Source organism: Lobosporangium transversale (assembly GCF_002105155.1).
Source record: "Lobosporangium transversale strain NRRL 3116 chromosome Unknown BCR41scaffold_1, whole genome shotgun sequence".
Taxonomy (NCBI): domain Eukaryota; kingdom Fungi; phylum Mortierellomycota; class Mortierellomycetes; order Mortierellales; family Mortierellaceae; genus Lobosporangium; species Lobosporangium transversale.
The window spans coordinates 824,244-851,305 of record NW_019028979.1 but is presented as its reverse complement, the minus strand read 5'-3'; the positions used below and the strand labels follow the sequence as shown (position 1 = coordinate 851,305).

At 40.7% G+C, this 27,062-nt stretch overlaps 8 protein-coding genes across 8 annotated transcripts; 1 reads left to right on the top strand and 7 right to left on the bottom strand.

The window, feature by feature from the left end:
• Window positions 1-3: 3 nt before the first annotated feature.
• On the bottom strand, window positions 4-1,617 carry BCR41DRAFT_417955 (hypothetical protein; the record flags this gene model as incomplete). The annotated part of the gene is made up of 4 exons (XM_022029560.1): window positions 1,305-1,617; window positions 1,148-1,205; window positions 168-1,038; window positions 4-35 (listed from the first exon to the last, which is right to left on the bottom strand). Exons 1-4 carry the CDS (start codon window positions 1,553-1,555, stop codon window positions 4-6), a joined length of 1,212 nt encoding a protein of 403 aa, XP_021886518.1. The 5' UTR covers window positions 1,556-1,617.
• A 2,806-nt stretch (window positions 1,618-4,423) lies between these two features.
• BCR41DRAFT_344172 (hypothetical protein) lies at window positions 4,424-6,012 on the bottom strand. Its single transcript, XM_022022445.1, has one exon. It carries the CDS (start codon window positions 5,996-5,998, stop codon window positions 4,445-4,447), a length of 1,554 nt encoding a protein of 517 aa, XP_021886517.1. The 5' UTR covers window positions 5,999-6,012; the 3' UTR covers window positions 4,424-4,444.
• Window positions 6,013-9,195: 3,183 nt separating this feature from the next.
• BCR41DRAFT_366555 (hypothetical protein) lies at window positions 9,196-11,024 on the bottom strand (the record flags this gene model as incomplete). Its single annotated transcript, XM_022026229.1, has 7 exons — window positions 9,196-9,213; window positions 9,246-9,443; window positions 9,555-9,565; window positions 9,702-9,987; window positions 10,081-10,492; window positions 10,605-10,764; window positions 10,871-11,024. 7 exons carry the CDS (start codon window positions 11,022-11,024, stop codon window positions 9,196-9,198), a joined length of 1,239 nt encoding a protein of 412 aa, XP_021886516.1.
• Window positions 11,025-11,254: 230 nt separating this feature from the next.
• Window positions 11,255-12,708, bottom strand: BCR41DRAFT_6573 (hypothetical protein). The gene has a single exon (XM_022030962.1). The coding sequence runs from the start codon at window positions 12,338-12,340 to the stop codon at window positions 11,441-11,443; it is 900 nt and encodes a 299-aa protein (XP_021886515.1). The 5' UTR covers window positions 12,341-12,708; the 3' UTR covers window positions 11,255-11,440.
• A 1,789-nt stretch (window positions 12,709-14,497) lies between these two features.
• Window positions 14,498-17,196, top strand: BCR41DRAFT_379541 (hypothetical protein; the record flags this gene model as incomplete). The annotated part of the gene is made up of 4 exons (XM_022027223.1): window positions 14,498-14,861; window positions 15,255-15,510; window positions 15,673-16,388; window positions 17,154-17,196. Exons 1-4 carry the CDS (start codon window positions 14,701-14,703, stop codon window positions 17,194-17,196), a joined length of 1,176 nt encoding a protein of 391 aa, XP_021886514.1. The 5' UTR covers window positions 14,498-14,700.
• Window positions 17,197-18,876: 1,680 nt separating this feature from the next.
• On the bottom strand, window positions 18,877-20,628 carry BCR41DRAFT_344167 (hypothetical protein). Its single transcript, XM_022022444.1, has one exon. The coding sequence runs from the start codon at window positions 20,600-20,602 to the stop codon at window positions 19,055-19,057; it is 1,548 nt and encodes a 515-aa protein (XP_021886513.1). The 5' UTR covers window positions 20,603-20,628; the 3' UTR covers window positions 18,877-19,054.
• An 859-nt stretch (window positions 20,629-21,487) lies between these two features.
• Window positions 21,488-22,024, bottom strand: BCR41DRAFT_366553 (hypothetical protein; the record flags this gene model as incomplete). Its single annotated transcript, XM_022026228.1, has 1 exon — window positions 21,488-22,024. One exon carries the CDS (start codon window positions 22,022-22,024, stop codon window positions 21,488-21,490), a length of 537 nt encoding a protein of 178 aa, XP_021886512.1.
• A 1,129-nt stretch (window positions 22,025-23,153) lies between these two features.
• Window positions 23,154-24,713, bottom strand: BCR41DRAFT_417949 (hypothetical protein; the record flags this gene model as incomplete). Its single annotated transcript, XM_022029559.1, has 1 exon — window positions 23,154-24,713. The coding sequence occupies exon 1, from the start codon at window positions 24,672-24,674 to the stop codon at window positions 23,154-23,156; it is 1,521 nt and encodes a 506-aa protein (XP_021886511.1). The 5' UTR covers window positions 24,675-24,713.
• Between the last annotated feature and the right edge of the window lie 2,349 nt (window positions 24,714-27,062).

Sequence of the window (27,062 nt, the reverse complement as noted above, 5' to 3'; positions counted from 1 at the left end):
AAACTACTCTTCAATTAGGTAGTCGTAGCCATAGGCTATCATTATATCATTACATCCATTAGGGCATGGTGGGAAATACATTTGTAAAAAAAAAAAGTCAATTATCAGATGACAGACTTTGGAAGCAGCAACATCAACAAAAATAAAAAATTGCTCCTAGTACTTACCCATGACACCTTGCATGTAACAGCCCAGAACAATGCCACCACCCACTCTTGAAACCCAATGCTCAAATCGAGTAAAGAAAGCGAGGATATAAAATAGCTGCCAGTGGTGTGGATGAAAGTATCCTGGAACAGCCACGGACCAGACATAGGATTTATATGGTTCAACAACAACTCCTGTTTCTACTGTCTGTAAAGCAGTAGAAGTTCCAGCTGCAGGTTTAGTTTCTGCTCCAGTTTCAACCCCAGCTGCATTGGCATTGGCATTGGCATTGGCATTGTCAATATTTTCCAAAGAAGAATAACGAAGGTTACTAGAGGAATCCACCAAGGGATCAAGGCTCCCTGTACGACTGACATGATGACTCGATTGTTGTTGATAATGGTTATCCATTCGGACTACAACTGTACCTGATGGTTGTTGATCCTGTTGCTCTGATCGATCTTGTTGCACCTGCTGATCCGCTGCTGCCGGCGCTGCTGCACTTCCTGAATCGATCGTCGGTACCTTTGGCGCTGCTGCTGCTTCCAATCTACTTTGTTTCTCTAATCCACGCCTGGCCTTACGTGTGCTCCATCTCCACCGCAGCCTCAACATACCATTATACACCTTTGATAGCCCAAACGCATCCATGTTCTGTTGTTTCAAGCATGCATACCCGATCAATGTCAGGATCACAGGGACCAATAGTCCTAATAAGTAATAGCCCAAGAACCCAGGCACGGTCTTGTTGAGATCCACTCCAAGATATATATGGAATCCTGCAAATACCAAAACAACTCCCGTAGCTCCTGCAAACAATGCATACATTCCAAATGGCCACGACTTCCACGACGGTAACGATGTCTTAGCGAAGTCAAGTTCTGCAATCATCTTTACAAAAAAGATTTTTTTTTACAAGTCGTCAGAGGATTAGCTTTATAGAAATCCATGTTATGTTATACATGAATATAGACACAGATCGGGTAAACTCTTTGCTTACTGAATAGCATGGCCATGTAATCCAGAAAGCCAAGACGGTGATCCAGCTAGTGTACAATCTCCATGAGTATGGTCAGCTTGCTTTTTTTTTTTTTTTAAAAAAAAAAAAAAAAAAATACACGTGGATGATCCAATGACCTCCCAAAACTTACTTTAATGTCCGTGCGTAATTCCCAAAGATGAACACAATAACACCATATGAAGTCGCATGGAGAAGGTCTTGATAATGTCTGGCGGGTCGCTTTGCAAGGTGCTCCCAATTAAAGACCGTGGCGACAACAACATAAACCGGATATGGGATCAAGACTGTTGCGAGCATAAAATAGATGAACATGATGGGATCAAAGGATCCAACCCAATTGGTCATCCCACAGGTATCGAGGTCCGGTCCCATTGGTGTCCAACCCATCTTTATAAATTAACTGGGGTATGAGAGGATAAAGGCAAAAAAAAAAAAAGGAAGAAGTATTTACGGAAAAAGAGAGTGGGTGTAGGTGAAGGAGAAAGAGAAAATGAAAGAGAAAAGGAGAAGAAAAAAGAGAACCGAGGAAAGGCAGGCTTTGTAAAAAGAGAGGTTGATTGAGAATAAAGAGTGTCTATGCCAGGAATAAATGTCGGAAAAAAACTAGTGTGGGCGAGACACCAAGCGGGGATTCGCAATCAGAAATAAGCCCAGACAAAATGTCAAAGGGAAATAAGATTTTTAGGGCTGACACTTAAAAAAAAAGTCAGCTTCACTTCAAAATGAACAATTGAATGAATGAAGACAAGTTAATGAACGAGAGGAAGAGTGTGTGAGCAAGGCAAAGAGCAAAGAGAAGAGGGGAGGGGAGAGAAGAGAAGAGAGGAGAGGAATGGTGCCTTAAAAAAAAAAAAAAAAAAAAAAAAGATAAAGAATAAGCGTATGTAAGATGACAAAGGCCAGGGGTCATACACATTTTAAGGTTTTTCACATCAGTGCACAGTACTTGGAATGCTAATCACATTAATCACATTGCATCATTTTACGTCCCAAACACTTTAATCCACAAAAAAAAAGAAAAAAAGAGTTCAAGATGACAATGAAGCCAACGTCTCCAGCATCATTTTGCTTGAGCCATTAGGCCTGAGTGAAGAAAAGCTTCCAAAATGTCCCAATGGCTTCTGTCCATGTAAATATTCATAAAGTAAAAGAAACGTTCCGATGGTCCTCCTTTCCATACAAATATTAGAAAACCCTTCCACAATGAGGTTTTTCCGTCTCTTTCCTCGGTTATCTCTGCAACGCTTCCTCCTTTTTACGAATCTTTTGTGCCATCAAAATAGCTTTAGGCAAATATCCCCTCTCTCATCCTTATCCAACCTCATGTCCACGGAGCGATTCAGGCGCCTAGTACTCAACCAATTTCAAACTCCGCCTTGTTGAGCTTCCGTTATCCCCTGGCTCTGGTACAACCTGGGCTGATTCATTCTACTGCATCAAGGAGATTGGCTATCTTGATCTTCCTCTATACAGTTCAGCGAACATTGGTTTGTCACATATGGCAGAGACAGAAGATACGTCTTTGTTTTTTTTTTTTTTTTTTTTTTTTTTTTTCGTATAACGCTTATAATAATTGATGAACACTCTTTTCCGACCATGTTCTGTAGATATCTGTTCCCTGATTAAGGCAGCCTCAGCCATAACTACCAATAAGCCCCAATGACAGACGCACAAAAGCGTCAATATTCTACAGAGAATAGCAAGGAAGCATACCCGGAATACATATACATGGAATGTTGTCGCAAAAATTCGCTGTAATCACAGGTCGTCTTCAGTTATCCTGATATCTCTTCATATAACCCCCGTGCCCTTCCGCTTCAATTTCTCTGCTATTACTTTCATCTAATACTTTTGATTGTTATATATATAGTTACTTGTCCATAACGTACCGTGTATGCCATTTATTGTAACTACTATATCATCTCATAGATTGTACCGACTATCGAAATCACGCATGCACACATGCCTATTCCCTCCACCATCTTCAAGGCTATTAAAGACTGCCAAGCCTGGCCTATCTATCTCGCTCTCGCTATTTCTTCTATCTGCAAGGCTCTGTACGTGACCATCAATGAGGATCCTTCTAGTAAGAAGAGGACGATCAAATACCTGTTAACTTGTCTTTGCTTGAAGAAGCGATAAACACCATCAATAACGGCTTCTCGCTAATATCTGCGATCTATGGCCCAGCGAGTACTTCCCCCATAACCCTAATTTACTAGAGCTGTGGAAGCAAAAGCTGGCCGTGGCGGAGCATCAACTCGTTCGCTGCATGTGATTAAAATGAAAACCACCAATCACCGCTTCGTGTATAAAAGGGTCCTACTGGCAATGAGGTCTTTGTGACCTATCCGTAGCATCATTTTGCAACATGAACAGCTTTAACATGGCTCATTTAAATATTTCAGAGATTCTCATCCTCACTGGTGAATTACTTGATCGAAAAGGCCCTCTGAATTGTATTCGCGTCTCCACCACTTTTCATCGTGCTCTTACCAGATCTCTTTGGAGAAACATCCATATCAGGCCTAGCTTCCTTGTTGGTGAACTACTGCTGAAACACAAGAGATACGTTGAAAAGTTTGGTTTTGGAGGCCGTTTCTCAAAGAAGCATACAAAGTTGTGAGGGTGCACTCATGCATTTCATTGACTCTTGCAATGCAACTCTCAAAACTGCTAGAACCCTCATGTTAATGGCATCGAACTATGTCTTCCTCAACTATACATTCACTTTTCAGCAATCATATTTTCCTCATCCCTTACCTGAATTGCTTAACTTATATCTTTTTCTATCGCATGGATATGCGCCTGCACAACATTTCTGAGTTTATTAGGGTGGGAGTCGACTATCTAGGTCGAAGAGACCTCGTTGACTATAAATTCATATCTGCACAAGATGACACAGAGCCTAGACGACAAAGTTGAGTCGCAATGTTGTACCTGTTTGACACCTGTCGAGGGCCGCTTAATGAGAATCGAACAATGACAAGCTTCGGCAACTAGAACATATCTCGTAAAGCAAGTAGAGTAAATGTGCTATTCGCTAGTGCAATCGTAACAGATTGCGAAGATCCTTTTTTTTATCTCGAAAATCTTACTACACCGTTGTCTATTTTCCTACAACGTGTAATGCTTTTTAATTGTTATTATTAATACTATAGAGACTTTTATCATCTCACCAAGGTCGCACCACGATCATCAGGAAGTAGATACCCATTGGAAGGCCCTTATTTAAGGCTCTTATGTGATGACGGTGTATTTCTTTGCTTTATTAGCCTAGGGGAAACAATATATATTGTGCGATTTAAGAAAGCTCTGTACCAAAGTATTTATATCCTCTCCATTCTCATCCGACTCCCAGTTCACGCGACCATACAAGTATCTGATGCTTGGCCAATTGTTCACCATCCATGTCGCATCCTTAAGTTGCATTTGTTGGTGAAAATCATCTCGGAAACTTAGCGTATACAGACTTCTCAGATTGGCCAGTTCATCCAGACCTGCTCTTAACTGCAAGTCAAGTGTCCGTATTGACCTAACCCAAGCTGTTAGACAAAGAGAATGTAGTCTAGTCAATTTACCTAACTGTTTGAACACAATCCGTGTCTTTGCCATGCCTTCTTCAGTCTCTTGGTCAATGTCTGCCACTAGAGTGATAATCAGGTCAGTCAGTTGAGTGCTAACCCACTCTGCTCCATCGACAATCTCTGTCACCATGATTCTAGGTCCACACAGTCGCTTCAATCGTGGGCAGTTAGACAAAATAGTATAAACAAGCCCATCTATCTTGTTGCGAACATCGAGCATCAATATCTCAACCGTCTCACAGAGTCTCCGAAGCCTTATTTTTCGTACCACTTGTCCATTATACAATATCTCTTGTTCGTCCGCTAGTAATGCTTGCAGAGAGAGCTGGCCAAAATCACAACATGGGATATCTAACCGTCTTAATTCAGTCATCCGTCTGAGAAGTGCCGCCAAATCTTCGTCTTTTATCCCTATGCTAGGGAAAGACAGCTCTGACAAATTGTCCAGAGTCCAAGAATGGTGAAAAAACGCTTCATTGTAGAATTTATCACGGACGTCTATGCGCGGGTAGCATTCTCTATACTCAAGTGTGGACAAGTTTGGACATCTCCTCACCAACGTGCCGAGGCAATATGGTGAGGTGTGCGGATGTGGAGGGTCATCTATCCGAACATCGTCAACACGCAACGTGTGCATATTTGGGAAAGTATACTCGCTGGCCTCACCACTTAGGAAGTCGGTAGGTAGCTGGCGTATGGATACATTTTTGAAATCCAAGTACCCAAGTTTCTTGCAAACTTGAAAGAATATGTCGACCCCATCATTTATACACATAGAGGCAACCTTCAAGCGATTGAAGTTGGCGCATCCAAGCAGTGTCTCCCAGAGCAATTGTGAATTCTGAACATAAGCTAGGTTAATTTTGGTAATGGTAGAGTTGTGGGCCTTGATTAGATTTAAAAAACGAGTTGGAGCCGGTTCGCGCGGTGATATTCTGCTGGTTTGTATAAACTGGAGGCGAATACATCCCTGCAATGACCCATACTCTTCTGGAATATCCTTTTGAGGGTATATAAAGTGAATTTTCTCAATATATTCCTTGTGCTTCTGTAGTGCTTCGCCAGTGGGGGTGAAAGGTCCGTGTCGTCTGACTATGATTTTTCTCCAAATGTGCCAGATAAGAGCTCCATGAAAAGTTTTGGAGACGCAGAGACAGTTTAGAAGATCCTTTCGATCGAGAAAGCTGCCAATGAGTGAAATGATTTCTAGAATCTCCAGAGGATTCAATTTTAGATTGCTCATGTTGCAAAGAGATGATGCAAAAGGAATGTAGACATGTTCGTTGGCTCTTTTTTTCGAACGGTTACACGTTCTGTGGCTGGCTAGTTTCAATATCTTTTCAAATCAAAATGAAATCGTTTACTGTTGCCATGCTGGATATCATGGTTTGTATGTCTTGATGAGATCAGTTGACGTTCCTGTATTCATGCCAGCAGCTAGTCAGCGTAACGGCAAGACATCGCCCTCTGTCCAGCATTCGCCTACTACTATCTTCAAAACCGCGCTGGAGCCTTACTTTTTTTTTTTTTAATTTGAACAAGTTTATCTAAAAACGACCTCTATTTCTCGAGTATCGATAGTATACAATGATTCATGGAATGCTAATACCCACAGCTGTTAGAGCTCTCTTATTAGAAATGGTTTCAAACAATCCTTCTTCACTTCTATAGTCGATTTTGAACAAGCCATATTTCCTTTCTTTCTTTTTGTCTGGATTGCTTAAGTTGTATGCACCTATTCAACATTGAATGGTAGTCCGGCTATTCCTATAGGAAAGGCTTCGTAGATTATATAAATCTCTGCACAAAATGGCATGGAGCCTTTATAACAGGATTAAATTACAGTGTTTTGTCCTGTTTGGCCGTTGCCGAAGGTTGTTTAATGAGAACCAAACAATGACAAGCTTTGACAACTAAACCATATCCCATAGAGGCGAACTGCGCTACTCATTGGATTATCCATAAACAATGAGTTTGACACAACTGCAAATTGCAAAGGGTTTTATTTCGCAACTCTTCCTATATATATATTAGCAATGCACATTTATTACTATTTATCATTATCATCAAGGTCATTCAAAACCATCAGCAAGTAGATAGACATTAGAAGGTTCATGCTCAAGGTTCTTACCCACTATCCTAGGTTGTGAATTGACAGTGTATTTATTTGTTTCTTTTAGACTATCGGCCAAAGTATATATTATGCGACTTGAGAGACTCATGCACCAAAGTTTTTCGTCTCCACCAAGCACTTGGCACACACGACCATACAAGTATCTGATACTTGATCAATTGTTCACAATCCACATCGCATCCTCAAGCTGCGTTGGCTGGTGACAGTTTTCGTGGAAACAAAGACTCTTCAGGTCAGCTAGTTCATCCAGACCTACTCTTAATCTGAAGTTCAGCATTCGTTTTCCTTGTGTCCCACACTCTCAGGCTAAGAGAACATAGCTGAATCAATTAACCTAGCTGTTTATACACAACGCGCGTCTTCACCATGCTTTCTTCAGCCCTCTGATCATCAAACTCGTCAATCCATTGTATGCCCATTTTGCTCCATCGGTAATCTCTGTCAGCTTGATTCTAAGTTTACTCAGCTGCTTTAGTTGTGGCAATTAGACAGAATCTGTTGAACAATACCGTCAGTCCCAATGCTTCGTTCATCGAGCAACAGTGTCTCAACTAGAGCTTTTGTGGGCTTTGAGCATCTTCTAGGGTAACCTTGGTAATGATAGAGTTATGTGCCTTGAGCAAATTCAAAAGTAAATCGGTTCAGGTAATATTAAACCATAGACTCCGATTAACTGGAGGCGACTACAAATGCAACCAATCCTGAACATCTCCTCACTAACATGCCAAGGCAATATGATGGTGTGTACGGATGTGGGGGGTCCTTCATCCAAACTTTGTCAATATATAGTGTGCATATATTGGGGAATTGTATTCGATGGTTTCGCTATTCTGGAAGCCGATGGGTAGCCGCTGTATGAATGTACTTTCCAAGCTCAAGAGTCGAAGTTTTTTGCAAACTTGAAGGAGAGTATCAACTCCATCACCTATATCAGTGCCAGAGACTTCCGGTTAAGGTTGGTACAACCAAGTAGCGCCACTCAGGCTCCACATAAGGTTTGGATGCTTCTTATACAAAACCTGGTGATGGTGGAATTGTGAGTCTTGATTAATTCCAAGACGCCTGCTGCTCTGTACTGTAGTCCCTCGGATATGATGGGCGGAAGGCGGGTACATCCCTGCAATGACTAATGCTCAATTGGAAGGATGGGTACTTTGAATCTAAGCTTCTCAATGTATACCTTGTAGGTCATGAGTACTTCGCCAGCAGGGTAGCGGCGATATACGGAGTTTTGGAGGGACAATGATTCTCTCCAGATGAACTTGATAAGATTAAGGTGAAATGTCTTGCAAACACAGATACAGTTTAGAACCTCATTTCGCTCGAGGAAGTCGCCAACAAGTGAAAGTATTTGCGGAGCCTTCAAAAGGCTGTTAATGTCGAGAAGAGATGCAACTGATGAAATATGGACATGAATGGATGGTGGTGGCAAAAGTGAGAAACTATTTCACGATCCCAATCTTACCACACTGGGATGTCGTATAAAGACATTTATTTACAACCGTCAACAGCAGCTCTGTCCAGCATTCACCTACTCACCTATTATGTCTCAGCTCTCCTCTCAGGGCTTTAGTTGCCATACTCATTTTGGAGCCTTCCCTTACAAATAAAGGTGATATGGAGACATGCTTGATAGAAAGATAGATGTTCTATAATGTCAAAAGCAATACATTCTTGTGATTGAAATAGTTTGGAGGGTAGCTAGACGCTGTCTGTCATTCTGCAAATCCAACCACAAATTCTAGGCTTGTCTTTAGAATAAGGCGGCTCAGCCAAATTTGACTTAGTTCAATGGCTTTATCTCAATCGTCCTGGTAACAAACGAAAATGAATATACACAACGATGTCAACAAGGGCCTGAGCTTGGCCAAGTAAAGTCCTTTTTTTTTTGTTCAGCCAAGAATGCAAGAAAGGCTCGCTGTTTGTTACGGCTGCTCTTGTGTATTGATGTATAATATGTATTTGATTTTGTATGTGCGTATGATTTTTTTTTTCTTATGCTTTCTGGGCATGAAGGATGGATAAAGTCCTCTCAAGACTAGGTTGATGCCGAGGAGGTACGCTGGCGTTATCTTGAATCAATTTCAAAAAGGAGAGCTGCGGACGTGATTCGACCATCCGAGTCAACATTATCTGCCAAAGCCAGTTGGGCACATTCCTCATGATAAAGCGTATAGTCTTGGCCTTCAGGGTCTAGGGGAAGAGGAGGAGGAAGAAGAAGTGAGGGAAGATATATAAAGATAAAGAAAGGTATGATTCAGAAGATGCCATCATCAATCATTCTCATCCATTTTGCAAATAAATGTCTATGGAGAGTTGAGAACCTAAAAAAGCAAGTTTATTTATTTCTTCTTACCTGCGCAATCACTTGCGAAAAGATTCGACCATTGTCAAAGGAGATTTTAACAACAGGGTAACGCTCTTTCTTATACTCTTCAAAGACTGCCTCGATCTCGCTCACAGATGCAGAAGAAGATAAAACATTTAACCAGTTGGCCAACACAATCGCATCATGCATAGCATTCCATGCTCCTGAACCGCTTGCAGGGTGAACCTGGAGATAGAAAAATAATAATGATGGTTAATAAAAAAAAAGAATGCCAGAGAAAGGATATATAAAAAAATGAAGATGTGTTGATTAATCTCATAAGAGTAGATCATTTACCTTGTGCGCAGCTATTCAGTACATTCACATTTAAGAACAGAAAATATTTAGCTGTCAACGAGCGGAAAATAACGAAAGATATCATTATCCTTAATATTTCGCTCAGTGATCCTTTTTTTTTTTTTTTTTTTTTTTTTTTTTTTTTACCATCGCCAAGTAGCACGGTCCGTCCAGAGTACCAAGTATCAAAGACCTTTTCTTCAAGCAAGACTTTGGAGATCAAAGGTGAACGATCAATCAAATCTCCAATGGTCAGGGAGTTGTTCAGCCCTCCAGGGATAGCAAAGTCACGTACATGCTTGCACATGGATTCGGCGGCTCCGGGTCCCCATTCCGCATTCTGAAATGTACTATGATCTAAGGAGGAGACCCCGTCCAGATAATGGGTCACTACCCAGCAATAAACATTGTCCTTGACGGTCCAGATGCTCCACTGGGTTACAAAAAGAAAGGGATTTTTTTTTTCTTTTTAGTGCTCGAGCCCTAAGCGTATGGCGGTATCTGCATTTTTGTATACAAGTCATACCGAATAGGGCTTATCTGTCGCCATCACAGACGTGAATCTACAGATCGGATCATCAAGCTCCGGGAACTCTGCTGGATCCAAAGGATGAGTCCTTCCGACGAGACATACACAACTATAAGGTAGACCTGCACTATCAGACGGCGGCGACTTGTTCTCCTTCTGCAACTGCTCATATAGGCTTAACCGAACACTGCTATATGCTCCATCCGCTCCAACAAGGATATCTCCTTCAGCAGTTGTGTTATCTGCAAACTGGATCTGTATACCGCCACTGCCACCGTTACCATCCAATGGCTCGGTTTGTTTTATGGACACTAGACGTTTGCTTAGATGGATCTTTTCTGCAGGAATTTGACGCTGAATTAGGCTGTGAACTGCGGCTCTTGAAGAAATATAATTGGTGGATCCTCCCCTAGGAAAGAAATAAAGAAAAAGATGAGCGTAATCATTAAGCAAGGTGGCTCTTCTCCCCTACTATGATTGATTGCAACAGATAGTATGCAATTCCTTTAGTTTTTCTTTACATCTCTTGCATAGATCTGAAATCCATGGAGAACTCCAATTGTCGTTGTTCATTGTAGTTGTCGATCGTATGCATTGCTTTGCCAAGCGACACAAATTCATCCCAGATGCCTATCTGTTTAAACACTGGGGCCACTGTGGCGCCCACTCCGAGTGCCGCTCCTAAGTCAAAAAAGTAGAAAAAAAAAAAAAAAAAAAAAAAAAAGAGCAACAATCAGTTGTCAGACAATAATGGTTCTCATCATCAGTTCATACTTATTTATTTTACCAAGAGCTCTGATCTCAGCCATCCTGTCATAGATCTCATATGGTACCCCAGCCTTCTCTAACAAGGCTCCAAGGGTCAATCCACCAAGACCAGCACCCACGATCAAAACCTTGGGTTTCCTGATAGATTTTGAAGAATTATCAGCAGCCGACATTATTAGAAAAGAAAGCGGTACAGATTTTGGATAAAAAAAGAAAATAAGGAAAATAGGCACTTAAAAAAAAAAAAAAAAAAAAAAAGGATGAAAGAAAGTAAAGGAATGATGTTTGAATCTCATTCTCATTCACCCTTAGCCCACAAGTTAATTATAATTCATGTGTGTGTTGTACAACCATTGCATTTGATAAAAAAAAAAAGAAAAAAAAAAAAAAACAGAACAGTTCGCCCCATTTTTTTTACTTGTTTATTTCTTAAAAGTACAAACAAAGGAAAGGGAGAGAGTGCACAATCGCGATTTGTGCCCCCATCCAGATGTTAAAAAGATAATAAAGGATCTAGATAAGTAATGTGTATAAAAAATATATAAAAGAAAGAGATAATGAGAGTGCAGGCGGAGGAAAAGAAACGCTTTCATGATAGCGCAGGTTTTGACTGTCGATTGAACAGAATGTTCAGAATTTCTGCATCAGACTTCCTTGTTGCTGTTGATTCAATGCCTGATCCCGATCCTAACGATATCCCCGCTACATCAGGCCTTCCTCGATCTACTGTGCCCCCTTTTACTTGCAGATCCGAAAATAGCTTTTTACATCGACTGTTCGGTTGAATTCCATACCGAATCATATCATTATATACCCATCTCGCTTTTTGATCCTCTCCTCGAGCCATACAAGCCTCCATTAAATGACTCCATGTCAACTGTGGGAGCACTTTGGCTAAAGCTGCCTCCTTTTGATCCAACAATTGTTGAACCTCTGTCAAGTAACCATGTTGACATAATTGTTGAATCACATTCACAGCTGTCTTGGGATACTTTTCAAGCTCAGGAGACACATTTCGGCTCGTCATGGTGTCGATCAGTTCTGCAGCTCGTTCTAGATCATGGGCTCGACCGACCAAATACAGTAGATAAATCCTGTAAGAGTAAGAGGCATTGTTGTTGGCGGCTGTTGAGATTGTCAGTCGTACCTGAGGCTCTATTGTCTTCCAGACTGCCTCCACTTGCTGATGATTTGGATCGGACTCCCGCGTTGCTGTTACTGAGGTTGTTATTGAGACTGATTCTGATAAAGATGATGTCAAGGCTGGTGCCATTTTGATATAATACTCCAAGACTGCACTAGCGTCATATATCGAGGTCGGTTGCAAGTTTAAATCCTTCATCTTTTGAACCATCGTCCCTGCAATTGCCAAGCTGCCTGCTTCTGCTCCTGCCCCTGTTCCTGCTCGAGCATGTGCCCTTGTCATAGCTGCCAATATTCGCGAAGTCATTGGAATACTTGGCATGGCCTCCATCTTTTCAAACGTCATGGTGGCTCGTTTAAGTTCGCCACATTTGATCCATGCTTGAATAATGTAGAAATAGTCATCCGCAGTCCCGTTAGCCTCCAATTCTAGCCGCTCTTGTTCCTTTTGGATCCAACCTAAATCTTTGTGTTTGATCGCTGCTGCCAGTCGTTCCTTTAGAGCCCGTGTCCGCTGACGACTTAGAGCATCCTTCTGTGAATGAGCTGTCCAATGTTCAATCACTGCTTTGTATTCATCTTCGGGTTTATGAATTTGTTCCGCTAATCGGGTCCTGAATGATACTGTAAGTGCCTTTGAAGGAATTAAAAGATGAAAAATAAAATAAAAAAATGATATTATGTAATGATGTCAATGCTACTGCTTTTGATTGATCATAAAAAAATATACTGTATTACATTTTTTTTTTTTCTTCAAGTACCTGGTAAAGATCTTCCTCTTCTTTTGATAGTGAAGACCGACAAGTCATACTTGAGGTTGAAAATGTGGCTGTGCCCAATCGTTGATGATGTAAAGATGGCTGCAATAACCGTTGTTGTTGATTTTTTTGAGAAGGGAGCGATGGATGCTGTGAGGATCGTCCCTGAAACCAAGGAATAGTAGCTTTTTCAAGTCGAGAACAAAGTCCGGACCCATTTCTATATCCATGGAAGAGAGAAAAAGAAAAAGTAGAGGAAAGTCCGAGAGATGTCGTCGCCGACAATGTCCGCGTTCCGATAATGAATGCTGATGTTGGGATTTTGGCTGCTGCAGCCGTTGCTGCAGTTGCTGTGGCAGTATTCATTGATGACGCGTGGAAAAAATGATAAAATGGAACAAAAAATTCTTTAATCCGAACTAGCTATTGCCGTTGCAACTAGAGTGATAGTAACAGTTGTTGTTATATCAAAGATATTAGGATGAAGAAGACTGGTACCCAAGGTGTTTTTCTGTCGTGTACACGATAAAAAGAATGAAAGGAAAATGAGCAAGTGTTGCGAAATGTGCTATGAGACCGAGTGTCACTGAGTTTTAATTAAAACTCATGTTTCGGACCTGTCAATGTGAATGTGTGTGAATGTGAATGTGTGAATGTGAGAATGAAACGCATTGTTACAAATATGGTGTTGATTATGGAGCCCATTATGGGATTTAAGGGGTTGGTCTCAGAACAGCAACAGGGAATCAGAATGATGCCAATTCAAAAATTAGCTCATGACCATAGTCACGATAAAAACGCCACCGGCTCTTAGGAATGTTTCGATGCAAGATATTACATTTACTATTGCGTTGCTTGCTTTGTCGTTTGCACAACCTAGCAGTACTTGAAATCAGACTTGGAAGCAACTACAGTTTTAGTCAAGATGTATTACAAGAAGGTTAAAAAAGAAGCCTTTGAATGTATGGATTCGTGAGGTCCCACGATGTAGAGATGGTAGGAATCAGGTTAGATCTAAAAGCAAAATCGATCAAGGACAAGATCGTTTTACATGCAGAAAGTCTGGAAAGATGCAAACTCACTATAGAATAGTACGAATTTTGGCGACGATGAGGAAACGTTGAAGAACAGAATCCTGAGTAGAATAGATGCAATTTTTACTACACATTATAGTCGATCTAGTCCGTGTCATGGTCTTGGCTCCAAAGAAATGGTTGAAATTTGCTAAGAGAAGAGAAGAGACAGCCTATTGCTTCAAAGAAGCAACAAGAGCTTGTTTAAGCCTATAAAGTGTGAAGTGCATCCAATTAGCCGAGACAGCCAACCGTATACCAACCTGAGACAATAGGCACGAGGAGCCACGGGGTGGAACTGGAGTGTGAAAAGAATAAAAGTATTACCCGATTGCAACTCGACTTTGCCAAGTGTGAACACCTTGGATTGGAAAGAGGAAGAGAACTAGAGCAAATCATGCACAATATCAATAACAATCAGCAACAACGCATTATGCAGCCTATTCGCTGTAATCGGATGATGGATGGTAGTCAGCAGGATCTTGCTGTACTTGCTTCATGTATGCCACTAAACCTCATATTTGATTATTTTATTTTGTAGCATTTACACACACACATTGGCTGTGAACAAATAATTTTATGATTGCAATGTAATGATGCGTTTAACAGTCTTGTTTTAAAAAGACATCTTTTTTTTCTTTCACTCTCACTTTTGCCTCTTTTCTCTTTTTTTTTTTTTTAATGTTCAACTTTGTCAACCCCTTCCAAGCTCTTCTGCTTTGATCTATCCCACTCCGCACACACTCTCTCCACTATTCTCTCCTTTCAGTTTTTTATTTGTATTTTTATTTTTTTATTCTCTTTTTTCTTTTATAAAAAACATTTTAAATTTGAACTGTACTTTATACAAAACATATTACTCAATCAAGGACATCATGAGACAATCCAGTGACAATACCTCTATGGGAGAAGCTCCTGCTGCTCATAAGGATACCCTCCGCAGTTTCATCACTACTCTTGCTAGTTTCTCTGGAGACCTCTCTGCATTGACATGTCCTAGTTTTCTCTTGAGCTCTGTCAGCTTGCTCGAATATAGGCAGGTTACTATTGTTATTATTATATATTATTACCTATTTATCCTTCCCCTTTTTTCACTTCCAATTAAAAGAAACAGATGGTGCCCAGAATCCACATCTTCGGATTCGTGTTTGTGGTAGATGGTGCAAAAAAAAAATTGTCTCACATCTTTATTTCTCATCTTCATATTTGACAACTTTAAGGGTAAATATTTAAGAAGAAAAAAAAGTCCTTTGCTTTACTCTGTAAAAGAGACGGTAATGACAGAGGAAGAGGGAGAGGGAGGAGAGAAGGACCTATCCTTCCAATTCATTCTTTTCATTGTAGACAAAGACATCTGCGCAGCAGTTGTTGCTGCTTTTAGATTGGGTTTCTGAAATATGTTTGACTTTTTTTTTTTCCTATACTGTAGCCAATATTGGGGTGACCATCCCAAACTGTTTGCATCCATCTCTTCAGGGACTACACCTGAGGATCGTCTGCTGAGTTGCACACGTTGGTTCATCTCAACGCTCTACAGTTCTTATTCATCTCGATCCACGGCTTCAGGCATGGAAAAGAAACCCTATAATCCCATTTTGGGTGAACAATACTTTGCTCAGTGGACAGGAGATCAAGAGACTGGGGATCTTTTTCTAAAAGCTGAACAAGTCAGCCATCACCCTCCTGTAAGCTTTTTTTCTTTCTTTTTTTTTTTTTCCCTTCCAAAATGACTATTACAAAATAGCCGTGGAATGGGAACGCGTTTGTTTATTTGAGGGTCAATTGTTCTACGCAGACGTCAAACTTAATTTTTTAACATGGGTATTTGTTTATCCCAAATTACACAGATTATGGCCTTTCATTTAGAAAACAAAACAGCAGGCGTCATTTTAGAGGGACAATGCGGTCAGAAATCACATTTTGCTATGCCCGCAGGAATTAATGTCTCTCAAACAGGCCATGCCATCGTGACACTTCCAAAATTCAATGAGACTTATCTGATTACCCTTCCTACACTCCATATCCGTGGGATCATCACAGGAAGACCAACCCTTGAGTTGGCTGGATCTAGTTATATTATTAGCAGTGTAGGGCACATCACCACAATCGAGTATAGCTCAAAGGGATTCTTTTCAGGCGAACGTAATCACTTTGAGGCTATATTGAGACCCATCGAAGAAAACGAGGACCCGTTTTATAAAGCTCAAGGTGTCTGGAGCAAAGTATCTACTTTAAGCACTTGTAATAGAAACGGAAACAGAGCTATTGGGAATGAAATTGGAAAAAGCATCAAAAAGGATAACAAGAGTAATCATCTTAGCACCGGTCAACCTTTCTTTGATGCTCAAACTGATAAAGCTATTCCGCCGGAACTGAAGCCACTGGATCAGATGGGACCATTGGAATCGCTTAAACTTTGGGCACCTGTGACTCAAGCCATCCTTAACAACGATTATAACGCTGCTTCAAAGGAAAAATCACAGATTGAAGAGGCACAACGTGCCTTAGCCAAGGCAAGAAAGGAGAAGGGCCAAACTCAAGCGGACGATCTAAAGCTATTCAAGTTAGTGGATGAAGATGCTGATGAGATCGGAAAGGTATTCACAGCCTTGAAGCGAACACTTGTGGAAATCGCAGGTCCCAAGGCCATTCGAGAGGATGAAGCTAAATCTCATTGGAGGCTGCGGAATTAAATAAAAAAATAAAAAATAAAAAATAAAAATAAAAATAAAAATAAAAAAAAAAACTCGATTATTGTGTAAATAGCACTTGATCAAATAAAGCTCAGGATCCGACCTGTAACAATAATTGTTCTTACAAAAACGATGACTCGCGCTCATCTCTAATGTTCTAATGACCACCACTGGTGCTCAAACAATGCCTCAATACAAAAATTCGAATGCCTGTAGACTTGGACAAGTACAAGTAAAATAACCTTCCTTTGAGGTACTGGGCTCATAATATTCATAAAAAAGATGTAAAAGCAGACTATCCATCGATATTAATGTATTTCCTGTACTTCCCCAGTGCTTTGCCAGTAGGATATCTGAATGGCCTGACAGTGATTTTTCTCCATGTGAACTTGATAAGTACACTATGAAAGCTTGGAGACACGGACACAGTTTAGAAGTTTCCTTTGGTCGAGAAAGTCAGAAACAATTAAGATAATCTCTGGAATATTCAAGGGATTTATTTTAATGCTGTTCATGTGGTGAAAATGATGGTGGTGGAAGCATGGAAATGCAGATTTGAATCCTTTTTAAAGTTTTTTTAATTGGATATGATGATTACGTGCAATCCCGCCACCAATCCATCCAAGTCTAATAAGGTTTATATTGTTCGTTTGCATAGAACCAATGATCGTTACGTGAGAATTCTTGTCTTTTGAAGGACCAAACTTATAACTTATTGTAACAGCTGTAAGAAATCAGCTTTAAACGCCACTGCAACAGCCGCTTCTCCATCTACTCGTGCGAAGTGCTGGTTTTGCTAAAGCAGATGTACACTGGACAAAAGGATTTTGGATTGTATTAAACATTTTTTTTTTTTTCTCATTTCATTTAGACCAATGGCACCTAATGTTCTGAATATCATATTGTGAATAGCTTGACATGGCCTGCGGCACTCCATTATTCATGTCATCTATAATCAGTAGCAACAAAACGAAAATAATAAGAAAAAAAAAGGCTGACGAAGCTTCGCCTCTAAAAAATACAGACTTGTTCAAGTTGAAGTAACTTTAGAACGATATCAGCAGCAGGTTCGAAGATGAAGAAAGGTATAACAGGCAAATGCTTAATCCTTGTCTACGATCCCCTTCCCACTTTTCATCCTTTAATCAACCTTCAAAGAATGAATTATAAGTCAACTGACGGCTGAGATCTATGACAGCCATATGCTTGGATAGTACAGCTTAATAACAAGCGTCATACTCTACAACAAAAAGGCCGCGTATAACTGACCACCTTTCAGAAATAAAAGGTCTATTCTACCGATGTGTAACCACCTAGGCTCTTTAATCATTGCCCAATGACATCGACATCCTGTACACAAAAATCAATGATTATGGCGCCGGATCAATTGTCACTGAAAATCTGTCATGTATCAAAACTGCTATAACAAAAACATGACTCGCTCGTCCCCCATAAACACTACCGACACCCGGAAAACCTTTCATTAGCACTTTTAAATAAACTTGTTTGATGCATTTGCACAAAAAATTGCCAGAGAGGCAAAAATAAGCTGCAATATCATTTTACTCGAAAGTACATCTGCCACTTGGTTATGTCTGCAATATCTAACAACCTATTTTTTTCCATGGCTATGCTACTTTCATCGCTACTATACAAGCAACGCTCGTATAGCTCGGTCATTCACAACTCGTCTATGCAGCAGCGAATGAATAGCACAACCTTTATTTGCAACAGCATATCACTCGCTGTCCAGTATTCGCCTGCTATGTCTTTCCACACCTTTCAAACCTTTAGTTACTATACTCATTTTGCGAGTCTTCTCAACTTGAGGGAAGTCTATCTTGCTCATGCACTATCTCCTCAACCCAGTTCTCTATCCTCTCAACCAACTATCGATAGTTGTCGAACTGGGGAGCATTGTAATTCAGCTTCATGGCCTCAGCTCCCTATCATCTTATGCAGACATGGGTATGGTTCATGGTGCCTTTTAGATCTAGATACTTGACCTTCAATTCATTAAGCGCGGGAATATGGAGTAGGCACTTATAGATATCAAAAAATACCAAGCATCTTACACATTCAAAATGCCAATACGGTTGAAGAAGTATAATTTGGTATCGAAAATGACAAAGAGAAGCTTGACAATAATGATAGTGACCTTCTGAAAATCATTGAGATCTATCTATCAATGCTCAGACTGTGGATGAAGCCATTTAGAGAAATACTTAACTCTTCAGCTTAACCACATCTCCTGTAGCAAGTGAAATAGCTGTGCAACTCGTTGAGGCAGCCGTAAAAAAAAGATAAAAAGTTTACACAAACGAAGATTGCACTGGCTCTTTTAGTTAAGGAACCATCCTCCACTTTCGGCAATGTGCAATGCTTTGTATTTGTTTTTATTACTATAGTGACTCTTATAACCAACATCATTTAAATCATTTGACGATCATGAAGTAGGCATGCACTAAAAGTCCCATGCCCAAGATCTGTATCCTCTATATCAGGTTATGGTATGACAATGCTTTCCCCTTCTTCTTTAATCCATGTCCTCCCAGATATTGGATATGTTGTGCGACTTTAGGAACTCCATCGCCAAATTAGGTTCAGCTTCCTCATCGCTCAGATCGCTACCCACGAATTTGATACTTGGCCAATTGTTCACCATCCATGTCGCTTCCTCAAGTTGTATTTGCCAGTATTTATCGTCTTCTAACCTTAGTGAGCGTAGACTCTTCAGATTGGCTAGTTCATCTAGACCTGTCTTTAGCCTCAAGTTCAGCACCGATCTAGCTTCATTCCACGAATAGCTATCTAGTAGGGCAAGCGATCGTAGCTTAGTTAACCTGCCTAGTTGTCTAAACGCAAGGCGCGTCTTTGCCATGCCTTCTTTAGTCTCTTGATCAACGTCTGCCTCAAGAATGATAGTCAAATCAGTCAGTCCTGTGCATACCCATTCTGCTCCATTGACAATCTCTGTCACTGTAATTTTAGGTCCCTCTAGTTCTTTCAGCCGTGGGCAACTTGACAACACAGCTTGACCAATGCCGGCATTGTATGTATAGAGCACCAATATTTCAAGTGTCTCACAGAGTCTCTGAAGCCTTGCCTTTTGTACTATTTCCCCATCATCCAGTATCTCTTGCTTGTCTGCTAGTAGCTCCTGTAAAGAGAACTGGCCGAATTCGCATTTTAGGGAGGATAGCTGTCGTAATCCAGTCATACGACCAAGAAGTGCTGCCATATCCTTGTCCTCTATTGTCATATTATGCAAACTCAGCGCTGATAAACTATTTAGAGCCCAGGGATGCTGAAGGAGTATTGCTCTGTAGAAGTCCGCTTGATGATATTGCTCGTAGCTGTCGTCAACAATCAGTTCACACAATACTGGACATCTCTTAACCAACGTCCCAAGGCAATACCAGCTGGTGTACGGTTTGGGAGGGCCGGCTATCTTGACCCTCTCAATACACAGTGTGTGCATATTTGGGAGGGAATATTCGTTGGCCTCATTACTTAGAAAGTTGGCAGGCAGCTGATGTATGGCTACATCTTCCAAGGTCAAATGTCTCAGTTTCTTGCAGACTTGAAGAAATAGATCGACCCCATCCTTTATACTCGTATTACAAGCCTTCAATATATTGAGGTTGGTGCATTCCAGTAGTGCCTTCCAGAGCCCATGTGAACTTTGAAATGCGTGGAAATAAATACTGGTGATAGTGGGATGGTGTGCCTTGATGAGATTGGAAAGTTTTAATAGGCAATCTGATCCAATCGCCATACGAAGCCTTGACCTGTAATAGATGGACTGGAGACGAGTACATCCTTGCAGTTCCGTATACTCTTTAGGGAAGTTGTTTATAAACACAATCTCCTCAATGTGCCCCTTGTATTTCTGCAGTACTTCTCTAGAAGGATATTCGGCTGGTGAAGGTCCGATAACGATTCTTCTCCAAAGAAGCCCAATAAGTATGTTGTAGAAAGCCTTGGAGACTTGAATACAGTTTAGAAGGCCTTCTACATCGAGGAAGGCACCTGTGAGGAGAATGATCTCAGGAATATGCAAGGGATTTATACTGTCGCTCATGTTACAATTCAAATGAGAGGATGCTGTTGGAACGCCAAAATGTGGACATGGTGACTGCATGTGTTTCGACATTTTAGCATAAGCCCCATTTGATTGGCTAACCTTCTATTATGCAATGTGTTGGAGAGTGGACAATATTTTGAGTCGACCGCTTTGCCACTAACTAACTTTATTTGATCAGCAGACTTGCTTTTATCCCTTCGTCCGTAACAAGGGCAAATTTACTATTATAAATGGACTTGAAATCCAGCAATCCATGGGCATTGTCTCGAAATAAATGACCGGAAACCAAACTGTCATGGAGCTATCCTGGCTTCTTTATTTGTGCAAATAAAAAAACTCATAAAAGATTTTCGCATGACCCTAGCATCCGCTTGGGAGCTCATTGTATCGTTTATTTATTGACTGGTGTAATAGCGGTGATGATACCCGCCGCCGTAGTATTGGCTTGAAAGGAGGGCAATCTGAGTTGATTCATTCTACCACACCATGGAGCTTGACTAACTTGATCTTTTCCTGTACAACTCGGCGAGACTTGATTTGTCATATCGTTTGCTTCCTCATCTTCTTGCGTTCCCTTGATATATCTGGGTTGATAAACACTGCTAATAGAGTTTGTTGGACCTGTTGAAACCAGAGGGAATCCCAACATATCATACTCAAGATGATACATATATCTATGTTGGAGCGAATGGTGAAATGCCTGTGTGTGATTCAGATGTAATGGACATTTACGGCGAAAGAAAGTATTGAGAGGATGTGAGTGATTATGAGAGCAAGGAAGAAGGGATTTGTATCCCTTTTCAAGTCCTTGGCAACAGAGCATGAGTAGCAGCTGTGATCACAAGTTGATTTCGGTGAGTCCGCATAACAATGGTCATAGTTTCAAGGCCCTATCTTCCATGCACAGCATTGCATTATTGTGCTTAAAAGGCATACAGGGATACCAATAGTGAAAAAAATGTATGTGAGCAAACAGTTGTTGTCTTCTTTGTTGTCTGCACATGCCTTCTTGCAGACCTGAAAGAATAGATCAACAAAAGCTCTAATATATTTACGATAAACTTCCAAGTGGTAGAGGTTAGTGCATTCCAGTAAAGACTTCCAGGGCTCGCGCGAAGCCCAAATACGCTCACCTAAGTGAAAGCTAGTGATGATGGAGCTGTAAGCCTTGATCTGGTTGATAGGGTGGGTCAGTTTGGAACATCCCTTTCCGTATGTGATGGACTTGAGCTCCTGTAATGACTCATACTCCTTTGGAGAATGTTCTTTAAATCTGCAGTCTTTAAATGTAATCTCTTCAACATATGCCTGTGCCTTTGTAGTGCTTTTTTGGTAGGCTTTCTGACCGATGTGATAGTGATTTCTCTCCATACGAATCTGATAAGGGAACTGTGAAAGGATTGAGGGACGCGGATACATTTTAAAAGGTCATTTCGATCAAGGAATTCACCAATGAGTAAGAAGATTTCTGGAATGTCAAAGGGATTCAACTTAAAGTGGTCCATGTTGTAAAAAGATGCCGCTGAGTGTGATCATTGAGTCATAGTTGTGAACAGGCGCTTAAAATTCAAGGTATTTATATTCTTTATTGATGGCGGTAAATGTCAACTTTGTGCTTGACATTTTGCCACCAGCCTCATTTCATTGGCTGATTTTTGTAAATGATAGTATAAATATATATTTTGTTAGATGTTATCAGTGACATTCTTTTATTTCAGTCATCCAGGGCTCCTCAGCGCAACAGCAAATATATACCTGATGCGACTTCTATTTGCAACAGCAACATATCGCTCTCTATCTAGTATTCAGCTGCTATGTCTTTCCTCACCCCTCAAACTTCTAGTTGCCATAGTCATCTTGTTAGTCTATCTTTCTCAAGCGCCATTTTCTGATTTCAGGCCTCTTTCCCCCTCTCAATCAACTATCGGTAGTTGTCAAACTATGGAACATTATAGCTCAGTGCTATCGCCTCAGCCCTCTGTCACCTTGCGCAGGCATGGGTACAGTTCACAGTGTCAATCTAGATATTTGACTATCATACTATCGTTTCATTTAACGCAGGAATGTGGAACAGATGCATATAGATGTCATAAAAATGCACTTTACACATTCCAAGCATCTTTATGGTTAAAGTATAACTTGATATCGAAAATGCCGTGAGAGTCTTGACAATGATGAGATTGTCTTTTCGAGAATCATTGAGTACTAGCTATACTCAGCTGCGGATGAAACTATTTAGAAGAATACTTAGGGAAAGAAGAAAGGGAAATCAAGCAAAGACACTCCTCAGCGTTCTCTTCAGCTAAACCAAGTTGCTCTACAACTCGTTGGTGCAGCTGTTAAAAAAAAAAAAAAAAAAAAAAAAAGGTACAAACGCTATTCGAGTTGGGAGAACCATCCTCCATTTATATTTTGGATACTATCATTACTTAGATTGTATGGCAAGCACCAAGAGGCATAGTTTCACTAAATTCTCATGTTCAAGATCTCCGTCCTCTATTTCAGATTATGATGTGACAATGCTTCTCTTTCCTTCTTTAATCTTTCATTAATTGGATACCTTATACCGCTTAAGGAACCCTCTCACCGAAATAGCTACATTCTTCTCATCATTCAGGAGGCCATTCACGTTTCTGATGCTTGGCCAATTGTTCACCATCCATCTCGCATCCTCGAGTTGTAATCGCTGGCTCTTATCATTCTTGAACCATAGTGTGCGTAGTTTCTTTAGATTGACTAGTTCATCCAGACCTGCTCTTAATCTCAAGTCCAGCGTCTCTCTATCATTGCTTCTTTTGCTCCACCATCCTGTTAGGCCAAGATATTCTAGCTGAGTCAGCTTGCCTAGTTGTCTAAAGACCATGCGCGCCTTTGCCATGCCTTCTTCAGTCTCTTGATCAATATCTCTTTCAAGATAGATATCCAGTTTAGTCAACCCAACGCATACCCATTCTGCCCCACTGGAAATCTCTGTCACTGTAGTTTTAAGGCCTTCCAGCCTTTTCAGTCGTGGACAATTCAATAAAATGGTTAGAACACTACCATCTATGATGTCGAGCTTATTGAACACCAATGTCTCAATTGTCTCACAGAGTCTCCGAACTCTTGTCTTCCATACTATTTGTCCACTATCCAATCCTTCTTGCTTGTCTGCTAGTAACTCCTGTAAAGAGAGCTGGCCGAATTCACCACAAGGGACGATTAACCGTCTTAATCCAGTCACCCGTCTGAGGAGCACAGCCATATCCTCGTCTTTTACCCTCATATAAAAGGTAACCAGATCTGACAAATTGTTCAAAGTCCAAGGTTTCTGAAGAAATGCTATCCTGTGGAAGTCTGGATGGTAATCATTCGGATCCCGGCTGTTAATATGTAATGAAAACAATTCTGGACATCTCCTGACCAACATGCCGAGGCAACCCCAGCTGGTATATAGATCTGGAGGATCGGCCATTCGGACATCCTCAAGACGCAGTGTGTGTATTTTCGGGAGAATATATTCACTATCGTCGTTATTTAGGAAATTAACAGGTAGCTGGTGAATGGTTACATGCTCCAATTCTAAGCGCCTAACTCTCTTACAGACTTGAAGGAATAGATCAGCCGACTCACTGATAGTTGTGTGGTAAACTTCCAAGTGGTAGAGGTTGCTACATTCCAGTAAAGCCTTCCAGAGCTCATGTGAATGCTCAATATCGCTGGACAAGTGAAAGCTCGTGAGGATGGAGCTATGGACTTTGATTTGCTTGTAAAGGTGCCTCGGCGTGAGCCATGAACATCCTTTTCCATATCCGACGGATCTAATTTCTCGTAATACTGGGAAAGAATCTTTAAATGCAAAATGTGAAAATGTAATCTTTTCAATGTATTCCTTGTGCTTCTGTCGCGCTTTACTAGCAGGATATTTGAGCGATGTAATGGTGATTTTTCTCCATATGAGTCCGATAAGAGAACTATGAAAAAACTTTGAGACTCGGATACAGTTTAAAAGGTCTTTTTGGTTGAGCAAACCGCCAATGAGTAAGAGGATTTCAGGGATCTTTAAAGGATTTAAATTATGGTGGTCCATGTTGCAAAAAAAAACCCAATGATGGAATGTGGTAATGGCCCATCTGAAAAAAAAAAAAAAAAAAAAAAAAAAAGTGTGGCTACGTTTTGCATCAAGCATTAAATAATGTTATGCAAGTGCGATTTAAGCATTCAGGAACGTAGACAGGAGAGATATATGGATATTGAACTTATAAAAAAAAGTATTGTATAATTGTGAATGTTTAGTTTGCATCATATCTGGCAAGGGGATTCTGGCAATGGTACTAACGGTAGTGCGTACTATCTATATCAAAGCCGTGAAAAGAACCACTTAGAAGAGAGAAGAAGTAAAGAAAAGAAGAAAGCGGAACTAAACGAAGACAAGGTCCGGCTTTCTCTTCTACTAAACTATATCTCGCACAGTGTAATTAGCATCCGTAGAAAAATTGTCTTGGTGCAAATCAAGTTGCAAATTCTCTTTTAGCTAGGAAATCCTACATGGTTGGGGACGCATAATGCTAATGTTTTTGTAAATATTATTACTGTAGGTGCCTTTACCGTCTTCACCAAGAATCTATCATCATCATTCGTAAGCGGGTGGATGGCTCGTGCCTAAGAGTTCTTGCCCTCCATTTCAGGTTTGTTGATAATATATACTTCAGTCTATCAGTAAACGAATATACTGTGCAACTTCAAGGATTCATTTACCGGTGAAAACTATGTCTGAATACCAGCAAAACCAGACTCTGCAGGCTGATCAATTCATCCAGCCTTGCCTTTAGTCTCAGGTGCAACTTCAGTGTTATTCTGTCTAGACAACTCAATGTTTATTTATTTTTTTCCCTCTTCAACTCTCATTGCCTGCACTTCCCCCAACGCAACAAAGACAACGAGAGGAGGCCCTGGAGATGCTGTCTGAAATGATTGTTGATATAATACATTACTATCAATCGTATTTTAGAACCTGGGTGCACGCGGAACTAACATTGCGTTTGACATCGAATCACCCTCTCTGCCAGACTCATGTGCTTGCAGGGCATTTCTATGCTTGTAATGATTAAGGCGCAAACAAGACAGGAGAATGATGTTGCCTATATCCATGGCAGCAGTGGACTCTCTTCTCGATATAGAAGGCGATTTAATCATCCACTGGAAGGGATAGCAGGCACTACAATATCGTTCATATATATGCTTTTGTTGGCAAACCACAGTCTTTTATACATGTCTTTCCCCCCGGCCAAGATTTTCTACGGCTGCAGTTTTTGCAACGTCTGGATTGAGTAGAGCTTTCGCTTATTCTATTATTCTTTTCTACCCTTTTCGTAATGTGAGAGGGCCGAAGGTCGTGCGTCTTCCTTGACATGCATTTGGAGATGGATGTCTTTATTAAATAACGCTTGCGGGGTCCTCCTACTCTTGGATTTCGTTTAGGAACGCAAGTATGTCACGATGCGCAATGGTAGGAGAGAGATAGTCTTTAATAAGGATTTTGTCAATAAGTAACAGGTTTCGCTTCTCATCGATATCCTCGAAGCCATCTTCATCATAGATTGGCTATTATACTTTCTATTTGCTGCCATAACAATTACCACATTGTATTTCTCTTTGCACTTCCTGGACGTCGGGCACATGGTTAAACTTGTTGATAAAGGTAGCGAGACGCCTCTCACTATCGTCTGTTTCCATAATCTAGCGTCCACATTTTTTGTTTTGCATAAAAATATACCATCTTCTAACTCGACGTATTTGTTGCGTCTATACAATCGTATCTCTGGGCTTCAAGATGTCCCCTTTTTACTTCCTTTGATGAAAGTATTGCTCCTATTCCTTGCAAACCACCTTTATCAATAATGTTTTGCGCTCAAGAAGTGTATGGCTCTCAGTGCCTCCTTGTAAGTATCAGATATGGGCCAGCTTAAGAACCAGTCCTCCTCGAACTCGCTCTGGAATTTATTGGTAATTGCTTGATGATCATCTCGTTTTGGCTTTACCTTGCCTAGCTTCGAGATCACTGATCCTTGTTCTATCTGCGACAGTCTGGAAGTCTGCTGTCGACCAATACATCGGTGATTGCCCTTTGATGGTATGGAATGAGTTGCTCAAACTTAACCCATCTCTAGGAGTATTTGTTGTTGAGGTAACTAATAGGTCGTTTGATATCTGACAAGTTGAAATTAGTTTAAATTATCTATGGACTGAAGGAAGGATTACTGTGATATCTCGAGAATGCAAATGCTATGATTACTCCGCTTACAAGCTTGTAAAAGGAAGATCGATCTCCTTAACCATTGCTGCCTTGAGCGCTCGTAGGCGCTACAACCCCTCACAGCCTTGCTACCGCCATGATGGGTTTGGACTTCTCGGGTCGCATTTAAGACAAAGTTTCTGTAAGGAAATATGATCAAAATACACCTCTTTTTTACGACAG